The sequence below is a fragment of the Grammomys surdaster genome, unplaced genomic scaffold (assembly GCF_004785775.1).
Source record: "Grammomys surdaster isolate TR1022 unplaced genomic scaffold, NIH_TR_1.0 369, whole genome shotgun sequence".
Lineage (NCBI taxonomy): Eukaryota > Metazoa > Chordata > Mammalia > Rodentia > Muridae > Grammomys > Grammomys surdaster.
The window spans coordinates 674,639-692,536 of record NW_021604788.1 but is presented as its reverse complement, the minus strand read 5'-3'; the positions used below and the strand labels follow the sequence as shown (position 1 = coordinate 692,536).

General features: G+C 35.8%; 1 protein-coding gene across 1 annotated transcript; it reads right to left on the bottom strand.

Annotated features, from left to right (window-relative positions):
* Positions 1–8,009: 8,009 nt before the first annotated feature.
* Positions 8,010–10,292, bottom strand: LOC114631956 (melanoma-associated antigen B18-like). Its single transcript, XM_028780330.1, has 2 exons — positions 10,208–10,292; positions 8,010–9,830 (listed from the first exon to the last, which is right to left on the bottom strand). The coding sequence occupies exon 2, from the start codon at positions 9,771–9,773 to the stop codon at positions 8,796–8,798; it is 978 nt and encodes a 325-aa protein (XP_028636163.1). The 5' UTR covers positions 9,774–9,830; positions 10,208–10,292; the 3' UTR covers positions 8,010–8,795.
* Between the last annotated feature and the right edge of the window lie 7,606 nt (positions 10,293–17,898).

Sequence of the window (17,898 nt, the reverse complement as noted above, 5' to 3'; positions counted from 1 at the left end):
GTGTGTGTGTGTGTGTGTGTGTGTGTGTGTGTGTGTATGTCTACATATATTCATAAATTTATACACAGCCTAATCAGTTCATGCAAAGTTACTTCTATATATATAATTTCAGAGCTGACCATTTGGTATTGGATAACCATTTATGGGGGTACTTCCTTGGGGAAGACTATTTCTTTCACTCTCAGTTTTCCTTAATTGACTGTAATTCTTTGTCTAAGTTTGAGACCCCAATATTCCAACCTTCCATATTGGCGTGTTTATTAATAATAACCTTGTGCAGGTCTTGTTTATTTATCTATGAGGTAATAACTTAAAACTTTTACTTTAACTTATTTACTCTGGAAATGTCTGTATCTAAGTCTTTCTTTGCTTCTAAAAACTGAAAAAAAAATCTTTTAAAAAGAATTTTATTCTTTTCTCTCAAAGTAAATAACTGGGATTGGCTATGAGACTATAAGTCTTCAACCCCATCATAAATCCAGAATGACTGAATTAACTGAAATTATGGGAAGCACAAAGCATAGCTTCTAAAACTTAGCCAATTTATAGAGTCCGCTGAACACCTGGACAGTCCCTATACTACAAAACGTTGGAGCATCCGTTCTTCTGCCTTCTGGCCCAGGATCATCTGACAGACCTAGTGATGCAGAATTATTAAGGGCTGATTACTCTGTTTTGGCAGATATAATCAGTCAGGTATTCTGGAAGTGTGTCCTTTTCAGGACAGTAATTTGTCTGTAGATACAAAGAGACAATTCTTGTCTAGTGGCTGTCTCACCATAACTGGAGTAACTCCAAAGATGCTCAATTTCCTCTTAGAATCCAAGACAGGGAAGCTGTCAGGAGCAGACAGGTCACTAATCAAAATGAACATTAATATAGAAATCTTTGTAATGTCAATTCTGTGGACTTCTGATGTTTTGAAAACCAACTATCCATGTAAGGCAATCTGGACTGTTGTCAGTTAAAAAAGTTAAAGAAGTACTGGGTCTAAGCCTTGTATTGCTGAATGTGTTATATAGGCACAATGCCTATGAGAGTAACAATATTAATCTCACTTCTATATCAATAAGAAACTCATACCAATGAAATCCGTGAATTTGAAATCAAAGTAAATTTTGTACCATTTAAGAAATTATAACTTCAGCTTAATAACAATTATACAGGTTTCTATCAATATGTTATGGCTATGCAATAAATCCTAGCTATCCCTCCCTGTTCCAACAAAACCACTACTTTTCCCTAGAAAGAAAGACCAATATTAACCATCTCAGTCCACAAGCTCAGGGAATACGGGCACGGACTCTTCATTAACTTCTTCAAGCTGATTACGGGCATTGAGATATTAGAAGAGGGGTGGGGGGAAGAGTAAATTTATATGCCTCTTATAGTATGATAGCCAATCCCGGCTACTTACTTTGAGAAAATAGACTTGAGAGGTTGGTTTTAAGCTGACATTCATTCTAAAGCTAAGAAAAAAGCCAGGTTCAGAACTAAGTCTTTTATTTAGGAGAGATGACAGAGGTTCTGTTTAGTCAACAAAATGATGGACTAGGTATTAGGTCTATCTTGTATCTTACTGATACAAATTGGTATAGTTTTGCTCTAATTGTATTTTGAGAGAAAAGTTTTATCTTAACAGGAAGGGTGATATGTAGGAGGAGCTAAGGTGGGAGGAGTAAGGAGAGGAAGAGGAGCAGTAAGGAGAAGAGGAGCTAGGAAACGAGAGGGGGGGGCCAGGAGGGGAACATGGAGGCAGATGTTTGCGTGTCTCCGCCAGTCAAAGATAGTTGGTATATCTAGGTTGGGTATTGGGTTACACTTCTGATTGTATTGACATCTTGTTATTGAGCATTACCAAACTTAAAAAGCCTTTAAATACCATTTTTTAAAAGGTTACTACTAAAAATATATTTTTAAATAAAAAAGTAGAAAAATGTATTCTTATTAATTAACTTTCTGTAGCATCTTTTTAGCATCTAAAAAGCTAACTTTCATGAGGTATTCATAAATTAATATCACTGTACTTTTCTCATGTTTCACCTGCCATTATCCTTTGCTATGGCCTCCTCCCTCTCTGGGTGCTACATTTTATTTTTCCTATCATTCTCTCATCTACCCTTTTGTGTTTTAGGTACATACTTTTAAATTTTTTTGTTTGTTTTTTGGTTTTTTTTCGAGACAGGGTTTCTCTGTATAGCCCTGGCTGTCCTGGAACTCACTATGTAGACCAGGCTGGCCTTGAACTCAGAAATCCACCTGCCTCTGCCTCCCAAGTGCTGGGATTAAAGGCGTGCGCCACCACTGCCCAGCAGGTACATACTTTTAAATATAGATGGTTCAACATGTGAAAAACAGTCTTAGGTATTTATCTTCCTTTTTCTTTCATTACAGTAATTGCTTAAAGTCAACTCCCAATTTTGTTCTTTATCAGAAAAATTTTATGTATTATGTAGAAAATAAAAATTCTATGCAATACAAAAAAATTTTATTCTTCAGGTTAATTTTCTATTAGATAAATTATTTAACATAGAAAGCAAATCCAATTACTAGGTAAATTTAGAAATAACCACATGCAACACGTGGCAGCATCATGTTTTGTTATGAAAGAACTAGGTTGATACCTTTTATCTTAAGAATATGCATTTAATAGGTCTGTCTGTTGGCTATGTATCTGGAAAATTTTCCTTCTATTTGTGCTCTTTTAACAGATGCAAGATGTATCACATTTGGGTATTTTTCAGTAATATATTTTTTTTCTTTCATACAATGTTTAATTTTAGCTAAGCCCTTTAATATTGGAAAATAGTGAAGACTGTGAAATCTTCCTTGCCTCAACTTTGTCTTTCTGCACTGAACCACTCTTGTTTATGCAAATTTAATCAGTCCAAGGATACCTTCCATGTTTCTCTGTGACAGAACTCCATGCAGTCTCTCAATATTCCTTTGCTTTGTTCATAATTAACTAAAATGGTTGTCTCAGATGATCAATGAAAACAAAATACTTGCTGATCAAACATTGGTCAAACTTGTTTTCTCTCTCCACAGTCCTGAAATTTGACAGAAATTCTTCTGAGTCATAATACAGTAATTTCTGAAAGTAGAAGGGCTTTTCTGCAAGCAAAGGATGAAATCTTTTCATCCAATTTTCTCATATATATTATTCTTTCTAGCTTTGTTTATACTTCTCTATAAAATAACTGTCAAGATTCTATAGAATTATGGGTATCAATATTTGATATTTTGATACAAATTAATACTTTAAAGTAGATAATAAAGATTTGAATACTTCCAACTTTAGAAAATATCATTTCAGCAGATGCACAGAAGTTCCTCTAAGAATGATTTTAGATTATTTTATAGTATGTGCATGAATATTATACATGAATACATTCATGTGCAGTGCACACATACTTCGTTCTTGCAGAGAAAATAAAAAGATACTGGTTCCCCTATAAATAGAGTTCCAGAAGAATGTAAGGCCCCATAGCTTACCACATGCAAATGAAAATGTATTTTTCTCCAAGAAATAATAATAGTATTTAATTTTTATTGCTGATAATGAAGATACAGAACCCATGTCTTAACAAATGCTGGTATATTTTAACAAAGTTAATCAACAAAAAATTCTGTCTGGACACTTCTATTTGTTTATATTCTCCTTGGAGCTTATACCTATATTACTTCTTTTTGAGAATTAAGTTTGTTCAGTTCCATAGTCCAATCTTTAAAATGGTACAGTTCTCAGCTGTAAATTTGAAATCTGTATCATACTACCTTTCAGTAGTACCCACCCCAGTGTTCAAGGAACACTGATAAAGAAAACCAGAAAGTTTTAAAGAGGCTAGAGAGGACTGCTGTAAAACAACATATTCTGGACATGACAAGGTCTTCATACTCATGAACTTAGAGCAGCTATGACTGGCTGCATCAGATATGCACAATATAAAACTGGCCAGGATTTCAGCATGGATTGAGGAGAGGTTCATGAGTCCCAATCCATAGATGAAGAGCTATTGTCAGTTGAAAGATTCTTGGAGAGAGGTAGCTTTCTTTGAGGGTCTAGACACTGGTATATTGCTCTTGCTTCAGTGGATGGTCTTACACCCATATGCACACACACATAGGTAGCAATAACTGAACTGCAAGGACAAAAATGGAGAAGAGACTGAGGGAAAGGAGGTCCAGTGACTGGCCCAACTTGGGCTCTAAGGCCTGACACTATTAATGATGCTATGGTATGCTTAAAGACAGGAGCCTAGCATGGCTGTCCTTTGGTAGGCCCAACAAACAGCTGACTGAGACAGATGCAGATACTTACACCCAACCAATATACTGAAGTCAGGGACCCCTGTGGTAAAGCTTGAAGAAGCTGAGGAGGAAGGAGACCCCATTGGAAGACCAGGATTTTCAACTAACCCAGACCTCTACAATCTCTCAGACACTGAACCACCAACCAGGTAGAATACACTAGCTTGTCTGAGGCCTCTGACACATATACAGCAGAGGACTGCCTTGTCTACCCCCAGTGGGAGAAGATGTTCCTAATTTTTGGGAGACTTGAGGCTTCAGGGAGTAGGGAGATCTGGTTGGGTAGGGTGGGGACATCCTCTTGGGGATAGTGGGGAGGAGGAATGGGATGAGGAACTGTTAGAGGATGGACTGGGAGGCAGATAATGACTGGACTGTAAAAATAAGATTAAAGATAAATATTAAAACAAAACAAATAAACAAATAAAAACCCCTAAGAGTATAGGAGGTTAGAAGGGCACACAGTGGAGGCAGTTTGAGAAGATTTAAAAGGGAAGTAAATGTTAGCAAAATGCATTGTATATGTATATGTAATATTCATGCATATGAAAAATTCATATACATGGAATTTCCAATAAATAAAAATATTTTTAAAGAAAAGATTTCAAATTCTGCCTAGGATATTGATATATACCTCTAATGCCTGCACTTAGGAGGTAAAGGCAGAAGATTAGCAAGTTTCAGGCCAGCTTAGGCTACTCTAGTGGGTTCTAAGAGGGTCAAGGCAACATAGTAAGATCCTGTCTTAGGAAAACACAAAATTAGTTTTTCTTAAGACAAAATAAAAGAAAGAAACAATTAAATTGGCAAAGAGATTATAGAAACTATGTCTTTGAATGACAGTTATCCCCAAAGTTACCACTTTTTACTACAGATAATGCGATCCTTCCCTCTGATAAGATTCATTTATTTGTTTTATTCAGGACAGCCAGTAAATTTCTAAAACAATACCAATGTTACTAGATAATGCTTTTAGATAAATACATATGGAGATTTCCCCATTGGAGGGTAAGTTATTTAATTTGCAATGAAATGCAGTCTTCCCCAGTTAGAAACAAGTCAGGGTTATAGAATTTGAATAATCAGCAAATTACTTCTCAGTTATCTTTCTATCGAAACCACTCATTTTCACCCATTTCATTGTCAAATTAAATTTAATTCATTAAAAGTGTCTTTTTAAACCATCAGATCTATGTCTTAGTTCAGAACGAAACAAGCCAATAAGGGAATCTCATTCAAGTCACTTTTATACTTATTGCTCAGAAACTCCTAGGAGACATTGTACATGGAAGAAGTAGTGCTGTGTTGTCATGAGAATTGGATAAGTAGCCCAGGCCAGCATCTATTTATAACATATTTCCCCCCATTTAATGATAATAATTGATATAGTATATGTATGCTTGTTTGCATCTATGTATTCACATATGGATGTGTACATGTATACACGTTTGTGGATGCACATGCAATTTCATATGTGTGCATGTAGAGATCAAAGTTATTTTTGGGTCTGTTACTTATGCATTGTCACTCTTTTTTTTTTTTTTTTTAGGGCAGGGCAAACCCTAGTTTATTTCAGTGTCAGCAACAGCTTAGCCATCAAAAAAATAAACTCTACCCAGGGCAACAGAAGTCTCTATAGTGAGGCTAAGGGCTCAGCCGCCAGGATACAAGAATCAAAGATGTGGGCGCTGCCTGGGTAATAAGTTAACCTGGTGGTGGTGAGGGCCAGGCTAAGAGCTGAGGGAGCAGCGAGCAGCCATCATTCTTCTGCGCTGTGCCAGGAACTGCAAGCACAGGCACTCTTCGTCCCTGCTCCGTCTGGCATCCTACCATGCCCTTCTCCAACAGCTATAACAGCTGTGCTTCCAGTCTGAGGATGAGTTCCCTGATCTGAGCAGCCACAACAACTACATGGCCAAGGTGCTGGTCACTCTTATTTTTTAAGACAGATAACTAACTAGATAAGACAGATAACTAACTCTAACTAGCCTGGATCTTGTCAAGAGATGAGGCTAGCTATCCAATGAGATCACGAGGCCCATCTTTACCTCCTTATTGGCACACATCACTGGCAGGATCAGCTTTTTTAAATGTGATTTTTAATATTCAAACTTATTTATTACAAATAAATCTTTTAAAAATGGTTTTACTTATGTGTTTGTATTTGGATCGCCTGGATCTGAAGTTCCAGGAGGAATGATCATCTTTATGTGGGTGCTGGTTACTTAACTTGGGTTATTTGCAAGAACAGTATGTGTTCTTAACACCGGAACCATCCAGCAGCATTCCCACTTTTACTCCTAAAAAGGAGGAAGCACTTATATTGCATGACTTTGTCCTTCCATGGTGGCACATAGCATTAGTGTCTTGGCTTTGGTCACCAGTTTCATGTAGGTTACTACTTAACTAAAATTAAAAGTACAATTATCTGTCCTGTGCTTTTGGGATTAATTCTATAACACATGTTCCTGATACTTCATGCCAATATCCACCTGTGTGTGTTATATTAAATAGTATGGTATTTGCATGTTCTATGGACATCTTCCTTATGTCAATTATCATCCTTACGGGATAAAGGCCAGAAAAATTCTGTACATGTTTAGGGCGAATAAACTTTTCTGAATATTATTATCAGTGTTGGGCTGTATTTATGTATGTGAAACTAAATGACAGAGAAAGTCCAACTATAGATCACTGACTATAGAGACACTCCAAGTCTAACAAAACAAAATAACTCATTTCCTCCATTAATTTTTGCCTACTTTTCTCATAATTGAATTTTTTATTCACTTTACACTCCAATTGCAGCCTCCTCCCTCCTCTCCCAGTACCCCACTTACAAATCACTTCCCTTACTACCCCTCCCTTTCTTCTGAGAGAAGGGGAAGTCCCCTTAGTTATCACCCCACCCTGGGTCATCTAGTCCAAGCACATTCTCTCCCTCTACGACCCACCCAGCCATTCCAGTTAGGTAAAGGAGATCCAGTGTTGTTGCCTGATTATTTTTAGCTAAATGACCCTCCATACTTTTCTTGCCCCCCCCCATATTTTACCTTCTTATTCCTTTGTGTTATTTGTCCTTGGGTTTTAAAAGCTGTTTCATTTTCTTCCTCATACTTTTGTTGTTATTTAATTGGAAAATTCTAAGGAGAAAGGCTAGGTATCTTCTTTCTTACTTCTCCAACTTTTTAAGCATTTTTATTATTAATTGAAACAATTTTTAAATTTAAATGTTTTGATCATTCTTTTCCTCCCCTAAGTCATTCTAGTTCCTCTCTCCCTCCTTATCCACCCAATTTTAAAAACTAATACCCAATGTAATAAAACCCTCCACAAAATCCCTAGAAACCAAAATAATACACCAAAAAGAAAGAAAAAATGCCAGACTATAACCAACAAAGGCATGTGTGTGCAAACACACACACACACACACACACACACAAACAAACAAACAAAAAAAGAAAACAACAACAACAAAAAGCTTGTGGAGTGCATTATATATTGTTCAACTACTCCTGAACATGAGGACCATCTGTCTGACTGTCATGGAGTGGTTGATATACCCAGTGTTACTCTATTGGAGAAAACTGATTTTTCCTCTCCTGGCAGGTATTAAGTCCCCACTTCTAACAAAATAACTTTCAAAATCCAAGTGCTAATTAATATTGGATAAGGAATAAACTGGTAAACAGGAATTGCAGCTTAAAAACTTTATTATCACCTAAATTCCTTACTAAAACAAACAATCAAAGTACATACATTTTATTTGTATACAATGAAGTGAAATAAAGAAAACTAAGAACCAAGTATCCTTGCATTTTTTTCCATTTATGCTATCTCAATGTTATTTAACATCGACTATATTTTGACACAGATTTTACTCTCTGAGCCAACAAAACATTATATCGAACAAACTGGTAAATTCAAATTGATGCACAGCTCTCCCTTTCTTCCTATACATTTCTAGAAAAAAAAGTTAAGCCCAGTTAGTGCTACCCATATGGGCCCAGGTTCATCTACTGGGACATGGAGAACACACCAGTCATCACACCCATAAAGAAAAGTGACTCTTGCTCCCAACAGCTTCAGGCAATAAATGTATAAGTAAATGCATTACTTATTTTACATTTTAAAAGTATTGAAAAATTTTAAAGAATCATCTGAAATCTAACACAAAAAAAGTGAGATGAAGCTTAAATATGGCAGAAGAATGCAACAATGATATTCAGTGTGCTCCTTCTAGAGTGTCCATCTACTATTTAAATTGTCCATTGTTCTTAATTTCCACAAAGAATATCTTCCTCATACTTCAAACTTTGATGTGTAACCTAGAATTAAATGAGGGAAAAAGGGAAAACTGGAAGTTACTAATATAAAAGAGAAATAGAAATATTAAAAGCACTTGCCCCCTTCATAGCATATTAACCTTTTACTATTAGGTAACTTACAGACCTTTACAAACAGTGAAGAGATAGCCTTATATATTACTTAGCATGGGAGGAGCTAGGCACCATGGCTCTTGAATATGAACTGGCCATTATAGCAGTGCGAACCCTGGCTGCAGCCCTGGCTTGGGCTCGCTCTTCGTCATCTTTCAGAGCTGCTTCATACAAGGTTGCAAAGGAATCTGGTGTAGTATCATGGATCTTGGCCCAAAACTCTAAGATTTTCATCTTGCTGATTTCAGCATGGGCTCTTGGACCCCACATGAATTCAAAGGATGGAGGATTGCTGTCGGGCACTTGTTGGTACTCCAAGTACTTTAGCTGGACCATATCTTCAGTGATGAACTTCTTAGGATCTCCATAGATGAAGTGCTTTCTATTAGCATATACGCCCATCATATTCAGCACATTCCAGATCTCCGTTTCAGGGGCATGGTTATCTTTCATGAATATCACACCCAGCACAATCATTAGGAGGCCACTATTGGGCATTTTTTCTTCGCCCATCACTCCATCAAAGGTATGTTCTAGTTTGTTAAAAAGAGCATAGCAGTGCTTGTTTGGATCTATTTCCTTCAGATCAACACCAAATGCCAGTTCCATGTGCTGTGAGGCTCTCTTTAGGATCTCATTGAAGTGGTTCTTAGATGTTTTGATAACACACTTCAGCATATCTGCCTTTGTAACAACCTCTTTCTTTTGATACTTCTCTATCAGGAACTGTACCAGTAAGACGACTTTGTGGTTTATAGGATCTTTACACCAGTCCTCAATGTCAGAGTCATCTGAACTTTTCTCATCTAGGTTTTTGGCACCTGTATTTGCATATGTGTGTGAATAGCTAGAATGATCTTCCATTGGCATGTTGGGAGGTGTAGGCATACCGGCAACAGGAATAGCCTGATGTGGACACCCATAGAAAGGACCTGGAGAGGCTTGTTCCTCCAGTGCATTTTTAGCACGGGCCTGGCGGCGCTTCTCACGAGCACGGAGCTTGCTCTTCTGACCACGAGGCATGATGACTGTAGTGGGGACCACAGGTAGTACTGCAAGCTTGTTGAGGAAGAGGTCACCCTGGAAAACAGAGGACGAGATAATTTGTACAGTCTCTGTTGGTAGATTCTACCATTAAGCCATGAAAAGTTGCCTTGCGCAGTTCCCTTAAGAGTACTGACTTAGGAATTCAAAAGGGAAAGGGAGATTTAGACCTTGAAGTCTCAGTTCCAGCTCACAATATTAACTTTTCTCCTGACCAGTACTGCTTGTCTCTTTGCTGAAGGCTGCCTCTTCTATCCACCTTTCATCCCTGCTTGCCAAACGGAAGCCTAAGGGCACAACAGCAGCAGTTGGAAACACTGGAAATTAAACCATAGGGATAGTACTGGGTAAAATGGAGAGGGTCTCTTTGTGAAAGCCTCTGGTCTGTGGGGTAAGAGTGTCCCAGAAGATACCTTGACAAACGGAGGTTCCTCACCGGACGCTCAAGCCAAAGCTTCCCAGAGGCTTCGCTGTCCTCGGAGAACGGCCGAAAACAACCGTCGTTGAAGAAAAGCGGATATTATGGTTATCCATTTCCGGTCACGCCCACACAGTCCTTTAAGATCAAGCGCGCAGGTGCAGATGGAAGGAGGGGGGCTGTCAGTCAACTGTTGTTCCGAAGACTAGTGCTTCCCAGAAATCTTGTAAAGTTGTTTCTTTCACTTTTCACTATGGCTTGAAATTTTCACTCTTATGAGCATAGTACTTGCCTCAGATCCAGGCTCTCATTTCATTGAGAGTCCTGACTATGAAGCCAAAATCTAGCAGCCATGCCTGAGCCATTTCATGACAGAAAAAAAGAAGTGGAATTTTGTGGCACATCACCCATGGATGTCAATACCGTCGGTCCTCATTCAGTAACTTACCATGTTGCGTTACAAGTGCTGAGCTACTCCCAATCTGCTATTGCAGAATATTCCCACCAGGTAAGACATTAAATATAGAAATAATTTAAATGTAGTTGTTACTTAAACAGCAATATTCCATTCAACATGAATAGACTTATCTTATGACATGAATTGAAATGTCCTTTACCTAGTTCTGTCAGTAAAATTTCAAACTAACCCTGCTAAAATTGTTGTGTTTCAATTATTGTCCTACTAATATTTTGGAATTTTTAGAAATTAAATCTTACATAGGAAACAAATATGCTCACTTATAGTGTATGATATAAGAGTTCAACAAATTTATATATTGAGTAATATTTAAATTATGGCAAATATGTTTCTCACTTTAAACATTACCTATAATCAAAAATATATTTTAATTTTAGCTTGTTAAAAATATGGTATAGTTTTGATTAATACTGTGCACTAACATACCATACTTTTTTTTTAATTTCAATATCCATTGATAAGCCTATGATCATCTTTTTGTCTCCAAGTCTCCCTATTTTTATAATCAATATTCTACTCCAAGTTCTGTGTGTCAGCTTTTATAAAAAATGAACGAGTCTACCTATATATATTCAGCATATCAAATGGAAAAGGATGGGGATTACAGTGCATTCATTCATGTTTCTATTAGAATAGCTTATTAGGTAAAAGCAATAAGTTAACTTTCATATGGTAGTATTTTCACAGGTATAGCAAGGGTACTATAACACAATGAAGAGAACTACCTGGCATGCTCATTTGGAATGAGGACAACGGAGTTTTAGTGATAACTTGGTTTCAGCACCTGACAAACCTGCCTGGGCTTTAGTACCTATTACATTACCTTGTCATATAATACTTATTTTTGTCACTGCCTGAATTAATTGACTTTGTCACTGTGAGGAAATAGTCAAAGTAACCAAGCTAAATTAGAAAATGTTTATTTTGGCTCACACTTTCTTAAGCTTTAGTCCATTGACATCTGGTTCTATTGTTTCTCTGTCTGTAATAACATGTAAATATAAAAACTGTAGGACATGGGTAGTAAGTGCTGCTCACCTCATGGTAGCCAGGAAGCATAGATAGGGGTCTAGTATTTACCTGTAAAATATTATTATACAATTCTTAAATTAAATTTGGTCATCCTGATAAGCCCTTAGAAGCAGTGATCACAGGAGTATTCACAGAACTTTGTTTATTGCCTTGCTTGTTCTTTGGCTAGTTGTGTTTATTGTCTTGCTTGTTCCTTAACTATTTGCATCTATTGTATTGCTAGTTCTTCAACCTAGAACTGACCTTAATACTCGCATGTAATTAAAATGGTATTAAAGCAAAAAGGAGGAGGGGGGATGGGATAAGGGGTTTCTAGGGAGGGGAAATGGGGAAAGGGGATGACATCTGAAATGTAAATAAATAAAATATCCAATAAAAAAGAAAAAAAAGAATACCTTAAGTGATTCCTACTAAGCAAAGATAAAATTTCATGTGCTAGGGATATAGCATGGAAATACAGTACTTGCCTACCGTGTAAGAAGCCTTGGGTTCAATGTCTAGTACACAGTAAGAGAAAAAGGTAAAAAAAAAAATAAAAATAACAAAGATAAACATTTAATGCATTTAAAAGTATTGTTTGATTATTATGGTGTTAAGAATATTTTAAATTGGTTCAATTATCTGACCTCAATGAGAGAAGGCATATCTAACCCTATAGAGACTTGAGGCCCCAGGGAGTGGGAGGTCTGGTGGGGTGGGGTAGGAGGTGGTGACATCCTCTTGGAGTCCAAGGAGGAGGAATGGGATGAGGAGCAGTCAGAGGGCTGACCAGGAGGGGGATAATGACTGTACTGTTAAAAAAAAAATTAAAGAATAATAAAAAGAAAGTAAGAAAGAGAAAAGAAAGAAAGAGAGAGAGAGAGGGAGGGAGAGAGAAAGGAAGAGAGAAAGGAAAGAAAGAGAGAAAGAAAATGTTTGAATTTGCTGTTTGTAGATTCACTTCTAATGGAATGTTAAGATCTTAGCCTCTCAGGATGCACTGGATACTTACAGGGCAGGTAAGTTAGGAATTGGCATAAATTTCAATAACTAAGAAAGTAAATTTTATCAGATTACTTTCACAGACTGGTTTATAGATATGAAATATAATTGGATTCTATAATGTGAGTAATATGGATCCATACTCTTTATACTAAAATATCTGCTTGTAATTTAACAATGAGGACACTGAAGGGAGGAAGTATGGACATAGGAAAGATATTTATAAAGTATAATTAATTGAAGATATATAATATATAAGAAAACATTTATGCATTGTTTTATTTAGTCTATGGTATGAACTTTAATAGATTAGGAGGCTTTTATTAAAAATCAACATAATTGATATTTACTGGAACTTTGCCAATGTTATGAAAGCAGCAAACAATAAATAAAAAAAGGTAGAGAAGGGGGTGTGGGAAAAAATCCTTTATGTATAAACAACTTTAATTTCATGTACTGTACTTGGTCTTGTTAAATAATTACTGTTTTTATGTATCATTTTAATAAATAATTGCTAAATATTAGTCCCACTTATTAAATTTATATTAAATTTACTAGAAGGAAAGCAATGAATGTGTTTTTATTATAAGATTGCTGTCAATGGCAGAAGAGTTATAAGCATAAACTTGAGAAAACTCACAGGAAATATGACCTTAGTTTAATTCTTTAGAAACTCTATGGCTTTGACTTGATGGAAAATTATAATTTGTACTCAAATCATTTAGGACTCTCAAGGCCAGATTTATGCATTTCTAGGAGAAGAGTATGATATTAGTCTCCATATTCAGAATAAAAATGAAAAATCATAAAAATTCTTCCCAATTTAATGTTTTCTGTTGTACATAATACATAATGCAAATTTCAGACCAAGCTTAATGTTTGGCAATGTAATTTGACCATATAAGAGACAAGGGTCTTAATTTAGCAATGTAGGTAAAAATTGGGCAGATCCATTCTTCATGGCCCTGATTAGTATTTATCGAGAAAAAAAAGATAAATATACAACATAAACATATTTTTATGTTGAGTAAATGTTTTACACATTTATTTACTTACTCATTAATTTATTCATTTTACAGCCTGATTGAGGCCCCCTCCCTTCTCTCTTCCAAGTACCACTCTCAGACCCCCTCTCATCCAAGTCCTGCCCTTAGACTCCTCATCTTCTTTTCCTCAGAGAAAGGAAGGGCCCCTGTCATGGGTAACAACCCACCCTGACACATCAAGTCACAGCAGGATTATGTGCGTGTCCTCCTCTCTTACTGAGACCAGACAAGGCATCCAAGAGAAAAGGGATCAAAAGGGAGGCAATAGAGTCAGAAAGAAACAGCCCCTATTCTAATTGTTAGGGGACCCACATGAAGAAGAAAACTGCACAACTGCACATTTATATATACACTACAAATTGTTGGGTTTTATGAAGAAATGTATAAGCAAATAGGACCATAAACCATCTGATCCAACAGGATTGGAAAGGGTATCCTGGAAAATTAGTATTTAAAATGACAAATAATGGATTAAAATCATCTAGAATGCAAACAAAGGGGTGAAGTTTGAGGACTCTTTCTTTTAAGGAATTGCCTGTTCAAATGTCTGATTGAAGGATTAGCCTGAAACAGTCAATAACTATAAGACTCTGTTAGCATAAATACAAAGCGAATGGGGAGATTCTATACTAACAATGAAAAACAAAATCAAACAAAAACTCACTAAGGATTTTAAATCAAAGCAAGGAAACAATCTGATAAGATACATCTTTTATAAAAAAAGATTAATGTGACTGTAATTTATACATAAACATTTGTAAGATTCACACACACACAGTCACACAAATGCACACAATGTTGTAGAAAACAGAATTTGGATATTGTTACTTTATTTCAGGATGCTGGCATTTGAGACAGTATTTTGTAAATATATTGGAAAGGATAATGTTGAGTAGCATTTGGAAGAATTATATATTAGTTTAAATAAGGATGGTATATGAGGGAGTCATGTCTAAAGCATCTATTTTTATATGAAGCATATGAAACTTCACAGTTGAATCACCTAATATAAATTGAGAATTCTTTAAGTGTTTAGTTAACATAGACGGTAAGAGTTATGGGAGTGTATTTAATATAGAGATGTGACTCTGAATTCAGGGGGAAAAGGTTGTATTAGAAACCCTTTTTATTTTGATAAATATTCAAGCAAAGCTATGAGATTAGCAGAAACACATATCTGAATACTAGAAGTCTGGGCTTGAACTACATACCTAAACATGTGTAAAAAATTGAATGGGCTTGGAAAGGAAGAGAATAAAGGATGAGAAAAGAAATATGAAAAGAATCCAATATTTAGAAAATGAAGACAGACATGTATTCATAGTAGAAGATGTAAAGCACATGTTTTTTCCAGAGTATGCACCTCCCATAGAAACGTGATAAACATTTCATCCTTAGTTAAGAAAGTAGTAAACACTCATTAAATGTTAATGTAGAAGTTAATTTTTGTGAACTATTATAAACTCAGAAGAATTTATATTCTATAAAAATTTAATACTTTATCATTTAGATTTCTCATTATAGTATCTGTTTTAGCTAAATAAAAATGGAATTCAATATTTATTTTATATACAAAATTTATTGCAAACTTTGGAAAAGTATCCACTTTATTGTATCATTTATTCAATGGGCTGTTTGATCTTCTATATTTAGTTTTCTGAGTTCTTTGTATATCCTAGATATTTATCCTATGTCAGACATATATATAGCATATATTCTGTTGAAAGAGGCATCATAGGGCTACGTGAAGACAAAACACTGAATGAATGTTTGGATACAAAATGCAAGTTGTAATTGACCCAGCTGAAGAAACATAAGGCAGTATTTCTAGAATTCAGGGGGCAAAGACAGAGAAGCGGCTACAAGTTCAGTGCCATCCTCATCTACATAGTGAGTTCCAGGGGATCTCAGGCTTCAAAGAAAGACCTGATCTTTTAAAAAATGCATTATTGGATTTCTCTAGACAAAGCTATTTGTATTTTTATTAAGTTGAATATTCACTGATGAAGTCTAATTTGATTTCTGACTATATACTATTTAAAAATGTCACTATTTTCAAATAGTATTTTAATGCTTTAAAATTTAACAGAAAAAACTTCTGTGTAATATACAAATATCAGTTTGATGATACTTTTAATTTTATTAATATAAAGTTATCATTATTAATGTATATAGCATGACATTTAAATTAAAGATTTCCTTTATACTTTTGAGGGTATGTGGTTTATAATTTCCATTGTAATCATATCATATATGATGTAAAAATTCCACTGAGCTTTAGTATGCATAGGGTATTAAAATTTTATTTTCTCAGAATAAGTAAATAATCTTTAAATTAATTAACTTCTTCATTGCTTAGATGAATTCAATTTTTTCAGAACTCAAGAAACTCTCATCAGAGTTATTTTTCTGATATTATTATTTTTTTAAATCTTTTTGTACAGTCCAGTCTTTATCCCCTTCCTTGTCTGCCCTCTGACTGTTCCACATCCTATACCTCCTCTCCCATCTCCAAGAAGATGTACCCACCCCCTAACCCCACCTCACTAGGCCTCCACACTCCCTGTGGTCTCAAGTCTCTGAAGAGTTAGGTGCATCTTCTCTCACTGAGGCCAGGCCAGGCAGTCCTCTGCAGTATGTGTCCAGGGGCCTTGGACCAGCTCATGTATGCTACCTGGTTGGTGGCTCAGTGTCTGAAAGATCTTGGGGGTTCAGGTCAGTTGAGACTTCTGGTCTTCCTACAGGGTCACCCTCCTACTCAGCTTCTCCAGCCTTTCTCTAATTCAACCACAAAGATCCCTGGTTTCTGTCCATTGGTTGGATGTAAGTATCTGACTCTTTCAGCTGCTTGTTATTAAATTTAAATTTTTGCATCTCTGTTTAATGTCAGTTAAGACAACTGATGAGGTATTGGTAATGTTGTTTTCATTTTGATTTGTTATTCATAAGAAATGTTGGATTTTTAAATGGGGAGGAACATTGACTTTTACGCTTTACATATGATCTAGAAGTTTGTCTTAGTTAGGGTTTTACTGCTGTTAGCAGAAACCATGACCAAGGCAACTCTTATAAGGACAACATTTAATTGGGGATGGCTTACATGTTCAGAGGTTCAGTCTATTATCATCATGGTGGGAGCATGGCAGCATCTAGGCAGGCATGGTGCAAGAGAAGCTGAGAGTTCTACATCTTCATCTGAAGGCTACTAACAGAGTACTGGCTTCAGGGAACTAGCATGGGTGTCGTAAAGCCCACACCCACAGTGACACACCTACTCCAAGAGGGCCACACCTTCTAATAGTGCCAGTCCCAGGGCTAAGCATATGTAAGCCATTACAAGGATCAAGTGTAACTTTAGATTAGTTGTTGGGTAAATATTAAACTGAATTTTTGTTTGATGCTTTTACATGAATGTAACTATAAAACAAATCTTTGAGATACTCAATGGCAATGAAGTAAAGTATAAATGGATAAAAAAGTGCATAGAAATATGTATACAATTTTTATATAATACTTCAATATTACAAAACTGGATGTATCCTATAATTTTAAAGCTTCTATACCAAAATATTAGTTTTTACCAACAATATCCAGTTGTTGTGGACGTAAGTATTTGAATACTATACAATATCTTCACATAACAAAATTACATTATCCAATTAATAATGCACAATTTTTATGTGTCAGTTAAAAATACCATGGTGTGGTGGGGTATGACTGTAAAAAAGAGGATAGCACTTCATGTCCTACATGGGCCATATAACAAGACACTGCCTCAAAAACAAAACAACAACAAAGTTAACAAATTAAAACCTGTTTGAAAGAAATTACTTTTGTTTTCTCTCCATGGCTCTTAGGTGAGTTAAACAACCAAAAGACAATCATCAAAATAAAAGAAGACCATGTAATAATAACCAAGCTATAGCTAAGTCAGATATATTTACTTCAATGGCATTATAAAGAAAATTCCATTCATGTATTTTTACTAACTTGGTGTAAGAAACTAGCAACCTTGAAAACAAATACCAAATGGTCATATGCCAGTGAGCATATGATGCTTCATTTCCCCTTTCCCTTCCTTTGCACAGTGTTACAATGAACACTTAACATTCTCTTTTTTTTGGTTGATAGTTGAGCAAACAGACATTA